General features: G+C 37.9%; 3 protein-coding genes and 1 pseudogene across 5 annotated transcripts; all 4 read left to right on the top strand.

Annotated features, from left to right (window-relative positions):
- The first annotated feature begins 463 nt into the window (after positions 1 to 463).
- On the top strand, positions 464 to 7,782 carry LOC127165963 (UDP-glucuronosyltransferase 2B15-like). Of its 3 annotated transcripts, XM_051111001.1 has the most exons (7): positions 464 to 1,382; positions 4,978 to 5,606; positions 5,809 to 5,957; positions 6,135 to 6,266; positions 6,438 to 6,525; positions 6,643 to 6,865; positions 6,998 to 7,782. In XM_051111001.1, the coding sequence occupies exons 1-7, from the start codon at positions 670 to 672 to the stop codon at positions 7,278 to 7,280; spliced, it is 2,217 nt and encodes a 738-aa protein (XP_050966958.1). In that variant the 5' UTR covers positions 464 to 669; the 3' UTR covers positions 7,281 to 7,782. The 3 variants fall into 3 exon arrangements, with proteins under 3 accessions (XP_050966958.1, XP_050966957.1, XP_050966956.1); XM_051111000.1 differs by lacking the exons at positions 4,978 to 5,606; positions 5,809 to 5,957; positions 6,135 to 6,266; ... (1 more) ...; positions 6,643 to 6,865; positions 6,998 to 7,782 and adding exons at positions 1,778 to 1,926; positions 2,007 to 2,138; positions 2,311 to 2,398; positions 2,525 to 2,747; positions 2,854 to 4,664 and having other exon boundaries at positions 464 to 593; XM_051110999.1 differs by lacking the exons at positions 4,978 to 5,606; positions 5,809 to 5,957; positions 6,135 to 6,266; ... (1 more) ...; positions 6,643 to 6,865; positions 6,998 to 7,782 and adding exons at positions 1,778 to 1,926; positions 2,007 to 2,138; positions 2,311 to 2,398; positions 2,525 to 2,747; positions 2,854 to 4,664 and having other exon boundaries at positions 464 to 1,378.
- A 440-nt stretch (positions 7,783 to 8,222) lies between these two features.
- LOC127165969 (UDP-glucuronosyltransferase 2C1-like) lies at positions 8,223 to 18,820 on the top strand. The gene is made up of 8 exons (XM_051111008.1): positions 8,223 to 9,104; positions 9,299 to 9,300; positions 14,882 to 15,506; positions 16,748 to 16,896; positions 17,533 to 17,664; positions 17,869 to 17,956; positions 18,060 to 18,282; positions 18,391 to 18,820. The coding sequence occupies exons 1-8, from the start codon at positions 8,411 to 8,413 to the stop codon at positions 18,671 to 18,673; spliced, it is 2,196 nt and encodes a 731-aa protein (XP_050966965.1). The 5' UTR covers positions 8,223 to 8,410; the 3' UTR covers positions 18,674 to 18,820.
- LOC127165965 (UDP-glucuronosyltransferase 2B15-like) lies at positions 10,995 to 14,154 on the top strand. The gene is made up of 5 exons (XM_051111006.1): positions 10,995 to 11,126; positions 11,647 to 11,749; positions 12,416 to 12,503; positions 12,745 to 12,967; positions 13,098 to 14,154. The coding sequence occupies exons 2-5, from the start codon at positions 11,678 to 11,680 to the stop codon at positions 13,378 to 13,380; spliced, it is 666 nt and encodes a 221-aa protein (XP_050966963.1). The 5' UTR covers positions 10,995 to 11,126; positions 11,647 to 11,677; the 3' UTR covers positions 13,381 to 14,154.
- A 470-nt stretch (positions 18,821 to 19,290) lies between the features above and the next one.
- Positions 19,291 to 20,436, top strand: LOC127165966 (UDP-glucuronosyltransferase 2A1-like; annotated as a pseudogene).
- The last annotated feature ends 566 nt before the right edge of the window (positions 20,437 to 21,002 follow it).

The raw sequence follows: 21,002 nt of genomic DNA, 5'->3' as shown, positions 1-21,002 counted from the left end.
CTTCAGAAATCATTCTAATATGCGGATTTATTATTAGAATAATCAATGTTGGATAATATCAACAGTTGTGCTGCCAAATATTTTTTGGAACCTGTGATTTTTTTTTTTTTCAGGATTCTTTCATGAATAACAAGTTTAAAAAGTACAGTGTTTATTCAAAATATAAATATTTTATAACAATGTAAATTATTTATTATTAACTTTTAATTATTAACTTAATACATCCTTGGTGAATAAAAGTATTAATTTCTTAAAAGAAACAATAAAAATGTACTGACCCCAAACTTTTGAACGGTAGTGTATGTAATCATGTTCTCATGGCACTGGAATAATAACGCATTATTCAAAGAAAAAAAAAAAAAAGAAAAAAAAGCTAATGGGTATGCTGTATGTATGAGCTTCGCTTCAGTGCTACACTCTCTATCATGACACCATTTACTTCCGCGTTCCTCAGTTCCTATGGAAGCCCAAGTATCGCAACTCGAGGGCTCTGGATACGCGCTCTAGAGATTCGCAAACGTTTAAAAAAAATCGCCCATCCCTATGTTTACCTTTCTACTTAATTGACAGATGAACGCAATGACTTTGCTCAGGTAACCTATATAATTAGACCAGGCAGTTTATGTTGAGTTGGGACACTGATTATCTGTCCCGCTATCGCTGGCAATCATGAGACTCGTAGTGTGTTTTCTTTCTCTGCTCGCTGTGTTCGGCCCTGCAGAATGTGGGAATGTTTTAGTTTGGTATACTGAGGGCAGTCACTGGATCAATCTGAAGATCGTGTTGGCAACATTGATTGACAGGGGACACGATGTCACAGTGCTGGTGCCAGATGGTGCTCTCTTCGTGAAAGCTGAAGAATCGGATCGCTTCTCCTTTCAGCACTTTAATGTGTCCACATCTGGACAGGGCATGCTAAGCGTCATCGAGGAATTTCTGTATTTCTCAGTGTACGAGATGGATCAGTTAAACCTCCTGCAGATTCAAATGAAATTCTTCGAGCTTGGTTCCAAACATCAGGATTTGGCTTTGTCATATTGTGACGGCATTCTCAAATCGACAGAGTTGATGGACAAACTGCGGAATGGAAAGTTTGACGTTATTCTGACAGATCCGATGTACCCGTGCAGCGAAATTGTGGCTGAAGAGCTGAAAGTTCCCTTGGTTTACACTTTACGATTCTCCATAGCTCACGTTATGGAGCGGATGTGTGGTCAGATACCAGCCCCACCATCATTTGTTCCTGGAGCAATGAGTAAACTCACTGACAAAATGAGCTTTACAGAACGACTCCTCAGTATGCTTTTCTACCTTTCTCAAGATTTTGTTGTCGTTATTGCTTGGAAAAAATTTGACAACTATTACACAGACTATTTCGGTGAGTTAAAGTTGGATCTGAAGAGAGCTCTGCCAACAAATACATTTTATAAACAAATTTGTTTTTTAATCTGGGGAAGAAATTTGAATTATTTTCAGTGGTAATCCAAATGCCACAAATTCAGCTGATCGATCTTATCTTGCAGGCTATTAAACCCAGAATGTTCCTTCAAACACCTTGAAAGAGAATAATCAGCACTCACTGACATTTGCCATGTATAGGACACACTTTCATATAGTCATGCTGATAGTGATCAAATGAAGGATTTAAGACTTGTCCCACCAGCCAATTTGTTTAGTTATGATGTCATACTTCACTCACATGGCATTTACATCTGTGTTTCTTATGTGCTGTACACGCAAGATGAATTAAGCATGTCTAAAGTAGTCTTCTTTCCAGGACGGCCCACTTCCTATTGTGAGATGATGGGTAAAGCTGATATCTGGTTAATCAGAACCTACTGGGATTTTGAGTTTCCCCGGCCATTCCTGCCCAACTTTAAATACGTTGGTGGGCTTCACTGCACCCCTGCCAAGCCATTACCAGTGGTGGGTTTGTCTTTTTCTAAAATTGCAGTTAATAAGAACTTGCAGTTCAATTTATTGATTATCCATGTATCTATATATAGGACATGGAGGAGTTTGTACAGAACTCAGGGGATGATGGGATTGTGGTCTTCACTCTGGGGTCTATGATAGACAAATTGCCCAAAGAGATGAGCAATATGATCGCCTCCGCACTGGCACAGATTCCACAGAAGGTAACTTACCATTGTTATATCCCTTTCATTCATATATCATGACTGCATAAGCACTGCTGCATGATGTAATTGGAATGTGGGAAAGTTACATTTGTCACAATTTAAATCTGTGTAATCTCTTTATCATTATCTGCTGATCAGTTGAGAGTGTGGTTGTGTAAATGTGTTGCAGGTTTTATGGCGATATGGTGGAGAGAAGCCAGATACTCTCGGTGAAAACACCAGAATTTACAAGTGGATCCCTCAGAATGATTTATTGGGTTTGTGTTGTAATTTGTGATTGGATGCTACTTAAAAAATACTTTCTTTACTTTTATTGTCTGTATAATTCCACCATAAGTGTGTTAATGTAATAACATTTTTGCTTTGTTTGTCTCCTGATGCAGGTCACCCCAAAACCAGAGCATTTATCACTCATGGAGGCACTAATAGCATATATGAGGCCATTTATCATGGCGTTCCAATGGTTGGGATTCCTTTATTTGGTGACCAGCCTGATAATTTGGTTCATATGAGGGTCAGAGGTGCCGCTGTTGTCATAGACAATATTAAAACCACACAGCCGCAAGACCTGGTGGATGGACTCAATGCCGTCATTAATGATCCCTCGTAAGTCACTCTGGACTTCAGTCTAGATATTTTGAGGGCTCATTGTTCTTTCTGCATATGCACTATATACACAGACATAGAACAGTATTTGTCTTCATCTCTGCAGGTATAAAGAGAATGCAATGCGTTTGTCCAGGATTCATCATGACAGACCAATAAAGCCTTTGGATGAGGCTGTGTTCTGGATTGAGTTCGTCATGCGCAATAAAGGCGCTAAACACCTGCGTGTCGAGGCCCACAACCTTACCTGGTACCAGTACCACTGTCTGGATGTGTTCGCTTTTCTTATCACTGTCTTGACTGTAGTCCTCTATGTCTTCTTTAAAATGTGCAAATTCTTCATTATGCGTTGCTGTTTTAGATCAAAGAGGAAAAGCAAAAAAGAATGATCAAGCTTTTTTCTTACTTGGAACATTCTGTAGGATATATTATTTTTTTACATGCACTGGAAACTAGGTATGAGGTCATGTCAGTGCACTATTAATCCTGAGGATTCATGTTTAAAGATTTCACACTGTACATAAGGTTCAACTGTGAAAATGCTGCCTTGTTAGTCTGTTCTGGCTGTTTTAAGTCTGAGTCATACGAAAATAAATAATAGGCCTAAGTCTTTCAGACACTGAAACTAAACAGAATAAATACGTACTTGTTTTGCAGTTCATTTACTGTTCATTATGAACAAATTAATCAAAAGTTAGAGTTTTCAGTTTGAGTTGTTTATTTTATTTTGCTGATGTTATGCTTTTTGAATCAAACTAGGAGCATGGGGTATGTAAAGATCAGCTGGCTTTTTGACAAGAAATAAAAATAAGGCTATGAGTGAGTGGCTTTCTGGAAGCTGCTAATGAGATGAGATTGTAAAACAATAATATCAGACATTTTTGTCATATATCTTTTTATGTAAAAACACAGTGTGAGATCTACTGCCTCACTCCCATTGCCTTTGGGTATATGTGACCCTGGACCACAAAACCAGTCATAAAGGTCAATTTTTTGAAACTGACATTTATAAATAAGCTTTCCACTGATGTATGGTTTGTTAGGATAGGACAATATTTACTATTTGAAAATCTTCAATCTGAGGGTGCAAAAAATCTAAATATTGAGAAAATCACCTTTAAAGTTTTTAGCAATGCATATTACTAATCAAAAATTAAGTAGTTTTATGGTAGGAAATTTACAAATTATCTTCATGGAACATGATCTTTACATAATATCCTAATGATTTTTGGCATAAAATCGATAATTTTGACCCATGCAATGTATTTTTGGCTATTGCTACAAATATACCCGTGCTACTTATGACTGGTTTTGTGGTCCAGGGTCACATATAATAATGCTGTAAAGCTCTAGAAAATGTCAAAATGAACCATTGAAGTAGTCCATGAAGTTCATGGACTCTGGTTGCATTAAAGGAGTATGCGCAACGCCATATAAGGTAAAAAAGGAAAAGCATAAACTTAATTGTCTCTTGCGTATGTGGTGTACATGCAAATTATTTAGAAACTATAATGACAAACTTAAAAGTTCTCCGTTACCATGAATAATATACGCTGAAAGATCGTTTACTTTTCCCCATGTACATCACCAAAACAGCCAGACACAAGAACAGTTTTTTCCCCCAAGCCATATCCCACCTGAACCACACTTAACACACCTCAGTACTGGTCATGTGTATTTACTTAACAAAATTTTTGTATATAGCACATATGCACATTCATAGTTCTGTCTATGGACATCTTTTTTTTTTCTTTCTGTATATTTTTATTACCACTGTTATTTATAATTTATTGTATATTCTTTTTTAATATTAGTGTTTATTATTACCTTAACTTTATGTATGTCTGCACTATGTTTGTATTTTCTGTACTGGAAGCTCCTAACACCAAGACCAATTCCTTGTGTGTGAACACACTAATAAAGCTCTTTCTGATTCTGATTCTTATGTATTCTACTTAAAAAACAAGAATTACGGCTATGTGCATGAACCTGTTTTACCTTTCTTTTTGGTCTACGCCTTTTACCTGAATACTTTATTGATATATGATCGCCAGGAGCCATGACTTTGCACTGGTTAATAATTATACCTCACTGTATATACTGAGGCGGAACTCTGGTGATCTCACACTCGCACTCTATCACTGGCAATCATGAGACTCGTAGTGTGTTTTCTTTCTCTGCTCGCTGTATTCGACCCTGCAGAATGTGGGAATGTTTTAGTTTGGTATAGTGATGGCAGTCACTGGATCAATCTGAAGATCGTGTTGGAAACGTTGATTGACAGGGGACACGATGTCACAGTACTGGTTCCGGATGGTTCTCTCTACATGAAAGCTAAAAAATCAGATCGCTTCACCTATCAGCCCTTTAACTCGTCCGTGGATGAACAGGAGATGCGAAACTTCATTGAGGAATTTCTGTATTTCTCAGTCTATGAGATGGATGAGTTAAACTTACTGCAGATTCAAATGAAATTCTACGAGTTTGCTTCCAAACTTCAGAATATGTCTATAGCATACTGTGACGGCGTTCTCAGATCACCTGGGTTGATGGACAAACTGCGGAATGAAAAGTTTGACGTTGTTCTGTCAGATCCGATGTACCCGTGCAGCGATATTGTGGCTGAAGAGCTGAACGTTCCCTTGGTTTTTACCTTCCGATTCTCCATAGCTCACGCTGTAGAGCGGCTGTGTGGTCAGATCCCAGCCCCACCATCATTTGTTCCTGGAGCAATGAGTAAACTCACGGACAAGATGAGCTTTACAGAGCGAATCATTAATATGCTCTTCTACCTTTCTCAGGATGCTTTTAGCGTTTTTGCTTGGAGAAAATTTGACAACTATTACACTGAATATTTCGGTGAGTTAAACGAAAACGCTAGTTTCTGTCATTAACTATCATTAATTACTCACCTCATGTAGTTCCAAACACATATGCTGATCATCCTCTGGTTCTGCTGCAAAAATAATGTGTTGAATCAAAAATACAAGCCATGACTCAGTGGTAATCAAAATGTAGTTGATAGAGTTAGCTGAACTTGTCTTGAACCTCCTCATTCCAGGACGCCCCACTTCATTTTGTGAGATGATGGGTAAAGCTGATATCTGGTTAATCAGAACCTACTGGGATTTTGAGTTTCCACGACCATTCCTGCCCAACTTCAAATACGTTGGAGGGCTTCACTGCACCCCAGCCAAACCATTACCCGAGGTATGTCTGTCTTGTACTGCCTCATTTGCTGTTAATAAGACATCTGAATTTCATAAAACATGCATCTGATGACTTATTATTTCAATGAAAGACCTGCATTAACAGTTCAGATTTTACAGAAATACATGTAGATTCACTTTTTCACACCGTAGGTTCACAATGTCTTTTTATGTGTAGGACATGGAGGAGTTTGTACAGAGCTCAGCGGATGATGGGATTGTGGTTTTCACCCTGGGGTCTTTGGTAGACAAAATGCCCAAAGAGACAAGCAATAAGATTGCCTCTGCACTGGCACAGATTCCACAGAAGGTAACTTACCATGCTTACATCATTTTCATCCATATATCATGACTAGATAAGCACTGCTGCTTAATGTGATTGGTCATAATTAAATGTGAACGTTTATTGAGGTAGTAATTCTTTGTAAACTGCCATTATCTGCTGATCATTTGAGAGTGTGGTTGTGTAAATGTGTTGCAGGTTTTATGGCGATATGGTGGAGAGAAGCCAGATACTCTTGGTGAAAACACCAGAATCTATAAATGGATCCCTCAGAATGATTTATTGGGTTTGTGTTGTAATTTGTGATTATAAGCTTCTTTTATATTTCCTAATTTATTTTTATTATGTTTTTATATGGTACAGTAACAGTGTTTTCTTTACCAATGTTTGTTTCCTGATTCAGGTCACCCTAAAACAAGAGCATTCATCACTCATGGAGGCACTAATGGCTTATATGAGGCCATTTATCATGCTGTTCCAATGGTTGGGATCCCCTTGTTTGCTGACCAGCCTCATAATTTGGTTCATATGAAGGCCAAAGGAGTTGCTGTTAGCATGGACAACATCAAAACCATGCAGTCGCAAGACCTGGTGGATGGACTCAATGCTGTCATTAATGATCCCTCGTAAGTCACATTTGATTTACAGTGGTATCAGTGTATAACAGGACTCTGGACTTCAGTCTAGATATTCTAAGGTCTCAGTGTTCTCTGTACATATACACAGATATGAAACAATATTTGTCTTAATTTCTGCAGGTATAAAGAGAATGCAATGCGTTTGTCCAGGATTCATCATGACAGACCGATAAAGCCTTTGGATGAGGCTGTGTTCTGGATTGAGTTCGTCATGCGCAATAAAGGCGCTAAACACCTGCGTGTCGAAGCCCACAACCTTGCCTGGTACCAGTACCACTGTCTGGATGTGTTTGCTTTTCTCATCACTGTTCTGACTGTAGTCCTCTACGTCGTCTTTAAAATGTGCAAATTCTTCATAATGCGTTGCTGTTGTAGATCAAAGAGGAAAAGCAAAAAAGACTGATGAAGATTATTGCTTGTTTGGAATATCCTGTATAATGCATTCATTTATACATGATTTCAGATTGTTTACATTTTAAATGTAAGCTGTCTGTGGGGCCCTTAGGCCACTAAGCAATACATTGCGCCCTCTAGTGGTCACTGGGAAACTTTTGACAGAAGATTTGATATTGAAAGACTGGTTCACACATCTGGTGCATCTTATCCTGAAAACCATTGAAAAATAGGTATGAGGTCATATTAATGAACTGTCAGTCCGGAGTATTCATGTTTAAAGATTTCACAATTCATGTTAAAAAATTTCCCACAGTACATTTGCTAACCAAAGGTTAAAATTTGTAATAGTGTATTTAAGGTTCATCTATGAAAATGCCACCTTATTAGTCCACTCCAGCTGTTTTAAGTCGTTCCTACCCTGAAACTAAAAGGAGAATAAATTATTTTGTAATTAATTTATTGATCATTATATGATAAAATGAAATCAAACGTTCTGGAGCTTGTGTAATGTAAAATATAAACGACTGTTTTACATTTGTCATCCGTGTGTAATTTGGCACGTATATGGCTAACAATAAGAAGAGTTAAAATAGCTTTGAATTGACTTTTTACTTTAGCAAATGTGCGACGTTTTGCATGTGGTGTTTTGTGTTTTATGGAAGGCGTGGCTAGTCAAGCCAATAAGAGACAATTAGCTACTAGGTACTGTTCCTTTTTTATACAAATATTTTATCATATAATATTTAGAATACTTTTTATAAAACTGATCCGAGATCAGGTAAAAAGCAGAGGGAGGTTCATTGCGTCACTAAGAACCATTGAAATTTCGAAACATTCGAAGCCTCGCTTATGTGTTTGCGATCCGCCGTAAAACAAGAAGCAGCAAAAGTAGCCGCCTCGTTTACTGAAATCACGCGACTTTTGCAGTTTGCTAGGCGCTCCGAGCCACTCGTTCAAAACAAAAGATTGCAAAGCTTCACGCAAGCAGTGTTTCGAAAACGCACATCGCTAGTTTTACCTTTCTCCTAGTTACCTACAGTTTATTGATAGATGAACGCAATGACCAGTTAATAATTAAACTAGGCAGTATATGTTGAGGCGGGACACTGGTGGTCTCTCCCGCTATTGCTGGCAATCATGAGACTCGTAGTGTGTTTTCTTTCTCTGCTCACTGTGTTCGGCCCTGCAAAATGTGGGAATGTTTTAGTTTGGTTTACTGAGGGCAGTCACTGGATCAATCTGAAGATCGTGTTGGAAGCACTGATTGACAGGGGACACAATATCACAGTTTTGATACCGGATACCTCTCTCTACATGAAAGCTAAAGAATCGGATCGCTTCTCATACCAGCCCTTTAATGTGTCCATGGATGAAGAGGATATGCGCAACTTCATTGACGAGTTTGTGTATTTCTCCGTGTATGAAACTGATGAGTTAAACTTCCTGCAGATTCTAATGAAAGTCTACAAGTTTGCTAACATTATTCAGGATATGAATCTGTTACACTGTGATGGCATTCTGAAATCATCGGAGGTGATGGACATATTGCGGAATGGAAAGTTTGACGTTGTTCTGTCAGATCCGCTCTATCCGTGCAGCGATATTGTGGCTGCAGAGCTGAACGGTCCCTTGGTTTACACGTTCCGTGCTGTAGAGCGGATGTGTGGTCAGATACCAGCTCCACCTTCATTTGTGCCTGCATCTATGAGTAAACTCACAGACAAGATGGACTTTAAAGAGCGAATCATCAATATGCTGTTCTACCTTCCTCTAAATGTTTTTTCCACTTTTGGCTTGAAAAGATTTGACAACTATTACACTGAATATTTAGGTGAGTTAAAGGAAGCAGAAATGTTTCATAAGTAGCATCGCAAATAGGGTTTAGCTGGTTAACTGGTAGATAGCATAATAACACCATTTTGGGCAAATAGCATCTTTCTCTTTTGATGGCTTTAAATTATTTCAGTATTTAATTTTATCATATTAGTTGACTACTGCTCAATTTTGAGGGCTTGTTAAAAATAGATGTCGGCACCAATATCCTTGTGGGTAGTGCGCCTACATATACAGTGACCCGAGTTCGAATCCCGTCTCGAGGTCCTTTGCCGATCCCGTTCCCCTCACTATGCCCAGTACTTTCTTGTCATCTCTCTACTGTCCTGTTCATTAAAGCCACAAAAAGCCCAAATATATATAAAAAAGAAATAGATAACAGAAATATAAAAAATGTGATTGTTTACTCACACATGACTTTCCAAACCCTCATCCCTTGTGAAAAAAACAGCATATGCTGGTAGGTATGTTTTGATGCTGGTTTATGCTGGTCCTTTGCTGGTTCATGCTGGTCCTTGACCAGCAAAAACCAGCAAAGGACCAGCTTAAACCAGCATCAAAACCTACCTAACCAGCATTCCAGCATCAAAACATACCTACCAGCATATGCTGTTTTTTTTCACCAGGGATGCTGTTAGTTTTGTCTTAAATGTGCATTTATTTTATGCTACACCTCAGGATAGTCACCAAGTGAAGGTTTTGGGACATGTGTCATCAGCCATTCAAAACTGTTATGCTATACTAAGGATTGGTTCATTTCCAGAACAAAAATTTACAGATAATGTGCTCACCCCAACCCCCGTTGTCATCCAGTATGTTCATGCCTTTCTTTTTTTTCAGTCGTAAAAAGAAATAGTTTTTTGAGGAAAACATTTCAGGAATCATCTCCGTATTGTGGACTTTGGTGGTGCCCGCGATTTTGAACGTCCAAAATGCAGTTTAAATGCAGCTTCAAAGGGGTCTAAATGATATCTAGCGAAATGATCGGTCATTTTCTTAAAAATTTTTTTTTAATTATATACTTTTTAACCTTAAATGCTCGTCTTGTTTAGCTCTGCCATGTGCATGTGTACTCTGTAATCCAGGTCAATACAGTTAGGGTGTGTCAAAAAACACCCATCTAATTTTCTCCTCCAACTTCAAAATCGTCCTACATTGCTGCAGAAGTACTGACTCAGTGTTTACAAAGTGAACATGCAAAGAAGGTCAAACACCCTTTACAAAAAAAGGTAAAACAGCAATGTAGGATGATTTTGAAGTTGGAGGAGAAAATGAGATGGGCAACTGTATTGACCCGAATTACACAGAGTATGCATGCACATGGCAGAGCTAAACAAGAACAGCATTTGAGGTGAAAAAGTATATATATTATATATAATATATATATTGACCGGATGTTTCACTTGATAAGACCCTTATTCCTCGGCTGGGATTGTTTAGAGCCCTTTGAAGCTGCATTTAAACTACATTTTGGACGTTCAAACTTGTGGCACCATTGAAGTCCACTATTTGGAGATAATTCCTGAAATGTTTTCCTCTCAAAAAAAACTAATTTCTTACGACTGAAGAAAGAAAGGCATGAACATCTTGGATGACAAGGGGGTGAGTACATTATCTGTAAATTTTTGTTCTGGAAGTGAACTAATCCTTTAATTTTCCTGCGGTTTCAGGCTAATTAATTATTTGGCCAAGGTTGCTAAGCCAGCTGAGCTGAAAGTAAATGCTTATGGATAGCTCTTTCAAGTATATGTCCTTGGCTGTTGCAGTTGTGCTAATGTGAAGCTTGTGTGCTGCAGATGCAAGATGTGTGAAGCATGTCTAAATACTGTACAAAAAACTTGTGTAAAGCTGTCAAGCACTTCTCATTCCAGAACGGCCCACTTCCTATTGTGAGATGATGATTAAAGCTGATATCTGGTTAATCAGAACCTACTGGGATTTTGAGTTTCCAGAGCCGTTTCTGCCTAACTTCAAATACGTTGGAGGCCTTCACTGCCGCCCTGCCAAACCATTACCAGAGGTGCGTCTGTCTGTTTTAACCCTATTTGATGTTATTAAGAGCACAAATGATCTGAATTTAATAAAACGTACACGATTTTAATTGTAAGTCCTTGAGATGTCATCATAATTTCACTGAAAATAACTTAAGTAAGTGATTTAGATATTGATTCAGTAGCTGCTTTGAATGGATTCAGACTGATTCAAACTGGTAAAGTATTTTTAACCATTCATTTAAAGAGCTGGCACATAAGAGTAATTTGTAGTTGCTCTTTATATGTATGATTCACTAAAAAGAACTGACTCAAGAGTCATTTGTCTTGGAAATTAGACGCGTTTACTTGAAACCCGTGAGAAACACTCAATAGAAAGAAGTTTCATCACATTCAATACAGACTTCAGTACAACCTCACATGCATACAAATCAAATATGATTTTCTTTGCTGTGAATTTTACCTGCATTAACCTATTTCAGATTTTACAGAAATGCATGTAGTTTCACTTTTTTACACCATAAGTTCATGATGTCTTTTTATGTGTAGGACATGGAGGAGTTTGTACAGAGCTCAGGGGATGATGGGATTGTGGTCTTCATTACTTCAGAGTAATATGATCGCCTCCGCACTGGCACAGATTCCACAGAAGGTAATTTACCATGCTTACATCCAGGTTTGGCGCCAGAATACATGAAGTGAGGAGGCGTGCGCAGTTTATCGAAGGCAGGGCCATCTTGTGGCGCCAACGATTTCTCAATTGACCCTTTGCAAAAACCTGCCCTTCTTAGTTACTGTTGCTATGTCCACAAACAATGATGCTCTCACACTACAAGTCATGTTTTCACGCAGTGAAAAATGCATCATGGAACAAAGACGAAACTGAAAACACACCAGCAGACAAAACAGGGTATGAAACAAGGTCTCAGCGTTTAAATGTCCTTTTTTTTGCCTTATTAATCGACACGTGAACCGATCTTCTTTTCCTATTCACTTAAAGCACAAAATAAACATGAATGAACATCAGAACATATTTTATTTCAATTTTTCAGGTTTATCCACCAAAGTTAATCTACTTTCTTGTCTAAATTCATTAATCGGACAAAATGGACAAAATTGCTCAATGATTTTTTTTTTTCCTTCCATATATCATGAATGAATAAGGACTGCTTCTTGATGCCACTGGAATGAGTGAAAGTAGTAGCTTCAAGTTAAAAGAGTTTTATCAAGGTTAATTTTGTCAGGCAGTGATTCTCTGTAGTTTCTTTGCCATTATCCATTGATCAGTTGAGAGTGTGGTTGTGCAAATGTGTTGCAGGTTTTATGGCGATATGATGGAGAGAAGCCAGATAGTCTTGGTGAAAACACCAGAATCTATAAGTGGATCCCTCAGAATGATTTATTGGGTTTGTGTTAAAATTTGTGATTGAATGCTACTTTCTAAATTCAAAATACATTTTGAAAATACTTAATATTTTGATATTAATCCTGTTTAAAATTATTAAAAAACAGAAAAAGCAAACAGTAGCAATGGGAATAAAAATAGGGCATTTGGGTATGAATTTTAATGTTTATTGTCTGTATATTTCTATTATAAGTGTGTTACCTTAAAACTGTTTTTTGCTTTTTGTTTGTCTCCTGATTCAGGTCACCCCAAAACCAGAGCATTCATCACTCATGGAGGCACTAATAGCATATATGAGGCCATTTATCATGCCATTCCAATGGTCGGGATCCCCTTGTTTGGTGACCAGCCTGATAATTTAGCTCATATGAAGGCCAAAGGTGCTCCTGTGGTCATGGATAACATCAAAACCACACAGCCACAAGACCTGGTGGATGGACTCAATGCCGTCATTAATGACCCCTCGTAAGCCACTCATATCATCTGATTTACAGTGGTGTCAGCGCATAACAGGATTTCGACTCATTGTTTTGTCTACATATGCACTATATAATGCACTATATACAGAGACATATAACAGTATTTATCTCCGCAGGTATAAACAAAATGCTATGCATTTGTCCAGGATTCATCATGACAGACCAATGAAGCCTTTGGATGAGGCTGTGTTCTGGATTGAGTTCGTCATGCGCAATAAAGGCGCTAAACACCTGCGTGTCGAGGCCCACAACCTTACCTGGTACCAGTACCACTGTCTGGATGTGTTCGCTTTTCTTATCACTGTCTTGACTGTAGTCCTCTATGTCTTCTTTAAAATGTGCAAATTCTTCATTATGCGTTGTTGTTTTAGATCAAAAAGGAAAAGCAAAAAAGAATGATCAAGCTTTTTTCTTACTTGGAACATTCTGTAGGATATATTAATTTTTTACATGCACTGAAAACTAGAGGTCATGTCAGTGCACTATTAATCCTGGGGATTCATGTTTAAAGATTTCACAATTCATGTTTAAAGATTTCACACTGTACATAAGGTTCAACTATGAAAATGCTGCCTTGTTATTCTGTTCTGGCTGTTTTAAGTCTGAGTCATACGAAAAGAAATAATAGGCCTAAGTCTTTCAGACATTGAAACTAAACAGAATAAATATGCACTTGTTTTGCAATTCATTTACTGTTCATTATGAACAAATTAATCAAAAGTTTTCAGTTTGAGTTGTTTATTTTATTTTGCTGATATTATGCTTTTTGAATCAAGCTAGGAGCATGGGGTATGTAAAGATCAGCTGGCTTTTTGACAAGAAATAAAAATAAGGCTATGAGTGAGTGGCTTTCTGGAAGCTGCTAATGAGATGAGATTGTAAAACAATAATATCAGACATTTTTGTCATATATCTTTTTATGTAAAAACACAGTGTGAGATCTACTGCCTCACTCCCATTGCCTTTGGGTATATGTGACCCTGGACCACAAAACCAGTCATAAAGGTCAATTTTTTGAAACTGACATTTATAAATAAGCTTTCCACTGATGTATGGTTTGTTAGGATAGGACAATATTTGGCCAAGATACAACTATTTGAAAATCTTCAATCTGAGGGTGCAAAAAATCTAAATATTGAGAAAATCACCTTTAAAGTTTTTAGCAATGCATATTACTAATCAAAAATTAAGTAGTTTTATGGTAGGAAATTTACAAATTATCTTGATGGAACATGATCTTTACATAATATCCTAATGATTTTTGGCATAAAATCGATAATTTTGACCCATGCAATGTATTTTTGGCTATTGCTACAAATATACCCGTGCTACTTATGACTGGTTTTGTGGTCCAGGGTCACATATAATAATGCTGTAAAGCTCTAGAAAACGTCAAAATGAACCATTGAAGTAGTCCATGAACTTCGTGGACTCTGGTTGCATTAAAGGAGTATGCGCAACGCCATATAAGGTAAAAAAGGAAAAGCATAAACTTAATTGTCTCTTGCGTATGTGGTGTACATGCGAATTATTTAGAAACTATAATGAGAAACTTAAACGTTCACCGTTACCATGAATAATGTACGCTGAAAGATCGTTTACTTTTCCCCATGTATTCTACTTAAAAAACAAGAATTACGGCTATGTGCATGAACCTGTTTTACCTTTCTTTTTGGTCTACGCCTTTTACCTGAATACTTTATTGATATATGATCGCCAAGTGCCATGACTTTGCACTGGTTAATAATTATACCTCACTGTATATACTGAGGCGGAACTCTGGTGATCTCACACTCGCACTCTATCGCTGGCAATCATGAGACTCGTAGTGTGTTTTCTTTCTCTGCTCACTGTGTTCGGCCCTGCAGAATGTGGGAATGTTTTAGTTTGGTTTACTGAGGGCAGTCACTGGATCAATCTGAAGATCGTGTTGGAAGCACTGATTGACAGGGGACACGATGTCACAGTGCTGGTTCCGGGTACCTCTCTCTACATGAAAGCTAAAGATTCGGATCGCTTCACCTATCAGCCCTTTAACGTGTCCATGGATGAACAGGAGATGCGAGACTTCATTGAGGAATTTCTGTATTTCTCAGTGTATGAGATGGATGAGTTAAACTTACTGCAGATTCAAAAGAAAGTCTTGGAGTTTACTTCCAAACTTCAGGATATGTCGATAGCATATTGTGACGGCGTTCTCAAATCGCCAGAGCTGATGGATAAATTGCGGAATGGAAAGTTTGAGGTTGTTCTGACAGATCCGATCTACCAGTGCAGCGACATTGTAGCGGAAGAGCTTAACGTTCCTTTGGTTTACACGTTCCGTTTATCCATTGCTAACGTTGCAGAGCGGCTGTGTGGTCAGTTACCAGCCCCACCATCATATGTTCCTGGAGTCATGAGTAAACTCACGGACAAGATGAGCTTTACAGAGCGAATCATTAATATGCTCTTCTACCTTTCTCAAGATTTTTTTGCCACTATTGCTTGGAGAAAATTTGACACTTATTACAGTGAATATTTAGGTGAGTTAAAGAAAAGCGCTAACGGTAGTTCACCCAATAATGAAACTGACGTCATTACTTAGTCTCATGACCTTCCGCTAACCTACAACAACGGGTTCCGCTGCAAAAATAACTAATTTTTAAGAAATAGTTACATGTGCTGAAACAAAAACACATGCATTTAAATAAATAAATAATATGTGCACGACTCCGTTTGCTATTTAATGTGGCTTACTGTAAACATATTTGTTTAATCTGGGAAACAAATTGAAATTATGTTCAGTGGTAATCAGGCTTGAGCACCCAAAGACTTTAGATATACACAGACGGTGCACTCATATTACTGACGAATGGGAAAGGGTAAAGTGCAACGCGCAAAAAAAGCAAATCGCGTATTTGTAAATCGTGTCACAGCAGCTGCAACTTTTAAAATGATTTTAAAACACTGACGTCACACACTACCAACAAACTATCGCAGAAATGTACGCTTTGTTGCTAGGAGAAGCATGACAAATATTTTTCAGTAAATTTTATGAGTCTGTCTTCCTGTCTTATCTGCATTTAGCTATTTTTGGCTGTATAAAACAGCCAAAAATAGCTATTGCAAATTGGTGTGTCTTACCATATTATTTTAATGTGTTGTTTTAATTTTGAACACACTGGTTTGTTAGTTCAAACAGTTTTACCATTTACTGCACTTTGTTATTCTTTTTGTTATTTCCCTATAACGCTTAAAGAACTGGAAGTCTCGCCCATATGCTCACCCTCGCATTGAAGAACAAGGTGGATATGTGTTCTAAAATCGTCTGAAAATATCAAACATGTTCAAAAACCTACGACTGGAAAGATTCATATTCTGACACTAAAAAAACATCTGTGATCATTATACACTACACAATTTTTTATGAAACCCATAGTTTCAAATATGAAATGTGTTAATATTTGAGAATTTGATGATTCATTTGGAGAATTTGCCTTTGACTTTAAGCAATCAAAAAATCGTGTGAGATTCGGGAACCCTCTTTAGGTCTTACATCTGGTCACTTCGGGTCATAATATGCACAAATGCCTCCGTACAGTGGCTAGTTAGTTTTGTTAGCTCCATTCCCCCAAATCAGCCAGTAATCTTGAAAAATGCAATGGAATCAAACTCTTGTTAATTACAATACTGACCTCGTTTCGTACTTCTGTGATATTTTCAAGATTTTATAAAAAGGGTATGAGATTTCAATACTAACTTGTGTTGAACTTCCTCATTCCAGGACGGCCCACTACCTATTGTGAGATGATGGGTAAAGCTGATATTTGGTTAATCAGAACCTACTGGGATTTTGAGTTTCCACGGCCATTCCTGCCCAACTTCAAATATGTTGGAGGCCTTCACTGCCGCCCTGCCAAACCATTACCTGAGGTGGGTCTGTCTTTTTTGGCATTTGGTCAAATAAATAATTCATGATATGTGTACATACTTTAAGACCAGTTGTCGTTAGTTCACTGAAAACAATGATTGTGTTCAGTGATTAAGTAATCGCTCTAAATAGATTCAGATTCATCAGAATGGATTCAGATTCTTCAGAATGATTTTAACAGTAACTCAAGTAATTGTTTTATTTTATTATTATTTTTAATACTCTTTAAAAGGTCTGTTAGCTGGGGTAAAATCTTTCCACCTGCCTAATAATTTGTTCAAGAATAAAACCACACTGGCCACACTGTCAAAAGTTATTTGTTTTTTGCTCCAACCCTACGTGGAAAAGAAAGATGAAAATATGAAAATGTTTCTCTGCGTTATTTCGCGGTACACAGTCATTTTTTTTTTACTGCATCACATTCAATGCAGATTACAACCTCGCATTTAAAAAAAAAGTTAAAATATAAAATATTTTGCCTTGTCACTGAAGATTCAGCAGTGAACCCACATGTAACCCTGCTGTACCAGTTGCTTTAGCACCATCTTTTACCTGGGATGTGGAGTGAATTGCACCTGCAGCAATACATATCAGATGTTGCACACAACACAAGTTTGTGATGTCTTTTTTATGTGTAGGACATGGAGGAGTTTGCACAGAGCTCAGGGGATGATGGGATTGTGGTCTTCACTCTGGGGTCTTTGGTAGACAAAATGCCCAAAGAGATAAGCAATAAGATCGCCTCAGCACTGGCACAGATTCCACAGAAGGTAAATGACCATGCTTATATTTTTTAAATAAGCACTGATATGATTGGAACAAGGGAAAAGCAGTAACCTCAATTTGAATGAGTTTTATACAGGTTAATTTTGTCACAATTCAAAGTGAAAATCCACGTTTATTCCACTAGTGATTCTCTATAATGTCATTATACACTGATCAGTTGAGAGTGTGGTTGTGTAAATGTGTTGCAGGTTTTATGGCGATATGGTGGAGAGAAGCCAGATACTCTCGGTGAAAACACCAGAATCTATAAGTGGATCCCTCAGAATGATTTATTGGGTTTGTGTTATAATTTGTGATTATATACTATGTTTATTATATTTATATGGTACTGTAACAGTGTTTTCTTTGCTTTTCCTGGTTTCCGTTACCTCCTGATCAGGTCACCCTAAAACTAAAGCATTCATCACTCATGGAGGCACTAATGGCATATATGAGGCCATTTATCATGCCGTTCCAATGGTCGGGATCCCTTTATTTGGTGACCAGCCTGATAATTTGGTTCATATGAAGGCCAGAGGTGCTGCTCTTGTCATAGACAATATTAAAACCATGGAGCCGCAAGACCTGGTGGATAAACTCAATACCGTCATTAATGATCCCTCGTAAGTCACTCGTATCATTTGATTTACAGTGGTGTCAGTGCTCCATGTTCTCTATACATCTGCACTATATACACGTACATATAACAGTATTTGTCTTCATTTCCGCAGGTATAAAGAAAATGCTATGCGTTTGTCCAGGATTCATCATGACAGACCAGTGAAGCCTTTAGATGAGTCTGTGTTCTGGATTGAGTTTGTCATGCGCAATAAAGGTGCTAAACACCTGCGTGTCGAGTCCCACAACCTTACCTGGTACCAGTACCACTGTCTGGATGTGTTCGCTTTTCTCATCACTATCCTGACTGTAGTCCTCTACGTCTTCTTTAAAATGTGCAAATTCTTCATAATGCGTTGCTGTTTTAGATCAAAGAGGAAAAGCAAAAAAGAGTGAAAAGGTTTTTTGCTTACTTTGAACAATCTATATGATTTGAACATTCTACATTTTTTTAACATGCACTGAAAAACAGGTATGAGGTCATGTCAATGCACTATTAATCCAGGGTATTCATGATTAAAGATTTCACAGTTCATGCTTGAATATTTGACACTGTACATTTGCAAACATGTTAACATTTCAGTTTACTGTAAGGTTCATCTGTGAAAATGCTGCCTTGTTAGTCTGCTCTGGCTGTTTCAAGTCTGAGTCATACAAAAAATAACAATACAGTGAAAAATCTAGTCAGGAAACCATTGTTTAATTTTTGGGAAGGAATGATTGTTTTCTGTTGTTGTTTACCAACATGCCAGTGTTCAGCTTTATAAATTTTTATCATAGATCTTTTTCCCCCCAGGCTTTTAATGGCCCACCCCCACTACCATTAATGCTGTCAGCTCCAGAAAATTATAAAATGTACTACAAAAGTAGCATCAACACTTTAAATAGAGAGAATCTTAAGAGGTTAAGTGATTATGGAAACTGTACTCTCCCTTTGCTCTTTCTGTTCAATTTACTGATACGCCCTGAAAACACTGTTTTCATTCAAGGTGGACACGCAAAAAAAGTCCTTTAATGCGCCCATGGATGAACATATGGTGCGTGCCTTCTTTGAGGATTTTACCTATTTCTCGTTGTATGAGATTGATGAATTAAACATACTGCAGATTGCAATGAAATTCTACAAGTTTGTTTCCAGAATTCAGGAAATGTCTGTATCATACTGTGACGGCGTTCTCAAATCGCCAGAGTTGATGGATAAACTCCAAAATGGAAAGTTTGACATTGTTCTGTCAGATCCGATGTACCCGTGCAGCGATATTGTCGCTAAAAAGCTGAACGTTCCTTTGGTTTACACGTTCAGATTATCGCTAACATTGTAGAGCGGCTGTGTGGTCAGATCCCAGCTCCACCATCATTTGTTCCTGGAGTGATGAGTAAACTCACTGACAAAATGAGCTTTACAGAGCGAATCATTAATATGCTCTTCTACCTTTCTCAAGATTTTTTGACCACTATTGCTTGGAGAAAATTCGACAGTTATTACACTGACTATTTAGGTGATTTCAAGCCAAGTTCACCCAATAATGAATCTCAAATGCATGGCTCTGTTTGCTATTTAATGTACCTCACTGTAATCATATTTTGTTTTATCTGGGAAACAAACTGAAATGATGTAGTAATCAGACTGAAGCACCCAGACTACCTTTAGATATGACGTTATGGTGCACACATTACTGGTGAATGGGAGAAAGTGCTACGCGCAATGTGGCGACATAGTTCCAACTTTTAAAAAAGCATGTCGCTTATTGGTACGTCGTGTCACTCACTGCAGCTTCAACTTTCAAAATCTGATCAGATTTTAAGGGTGTGTTCACTATTTGTTTGGTTCATTTGGTCCGGACCAAAAAGGTAAATTATTAGGTCCTGGCCGTCTTAGCGCTCACACTAACATTTCTGAAAGTAACCCTAAAGATACCAAACCTAAAGGTATAGTGATACATTCGCAACCTGATTGGACTGAATGAATGACATATGTTTCATGGCAGAACTTACTGAACACCCCTAACAAAAGGTGTGTTCTGCTTAAACTGGCATTGCGTAGACCAGGGGTGCTCAACCCTGGTCCTGGAGATCGACTTTCCTGCAGAGTTCAGCTCCAACCCTGACCAAACACACCTGAACTAGCTAATTAGGATCTCAAGGAGCGCTTGATAATTACAGACAGGTGGGTTTGATTAGGGTTGGAACTAAACTCTGCAGGAAAGTCGATCTCCAGGAACAGGGTTGGGCTCCCCTGGCATAGACCGATCAGTCATAGACCAATGGTCTGAAAGTCTGAAAATCACACACTACTCAAAAGTGTGGAATCAGACTCTTGTTTATGACTTCATTGCATTCTTCTTCACTTCATACCTCTGTGATTCCGTGAAGTTTTCAACATTAAAAAGACTGTGAGACTTTAAAGGGGTCATCGGATGCCCATTTTCCACAAGTTGATATGATTCTTTAGGGTCTTAATGAAAAGTCTATAATATACTTTGGTTAAAAATTCTCAAAGGTTGTGTAAAACAACACCCTTTTTACCTTGCCAAAATCAGCTCTGCAAAAATCATCTCATTCTGGTCGAGGCTACTTTAAATGCAAATGAGCTCTGCTCGCCCCGCCCCTCTCTTCTCTCTGTGGAGTGACAAGCCTGTTTACTTTAGCCGCGTTTAGCCGCTAAACTTGCTAACTAGCACATTATTAGGAAAGGTGATCATAAAGATTCATAAAAAAAACCTTA

The sequence above is a fragment of the Labeo rohita genome, chromosome 5 (assembly GCF_022985175.1).
Source record: "Labeo rohita strain BAU-BD-2019 chromosome 5, IGBB_LRoh.1.0, whole genome shotgun sequence".
NCBI lineage: Eukaryota > Metazoa > Chordata > Actinopteri > Cypriniformes > Cyprinidae > Labeo > Labeo rohita.
Note: the sequence above shows the minus strand (reverse complement) of the source record. Positions and strands in the feature narration are given on the sequence as shown.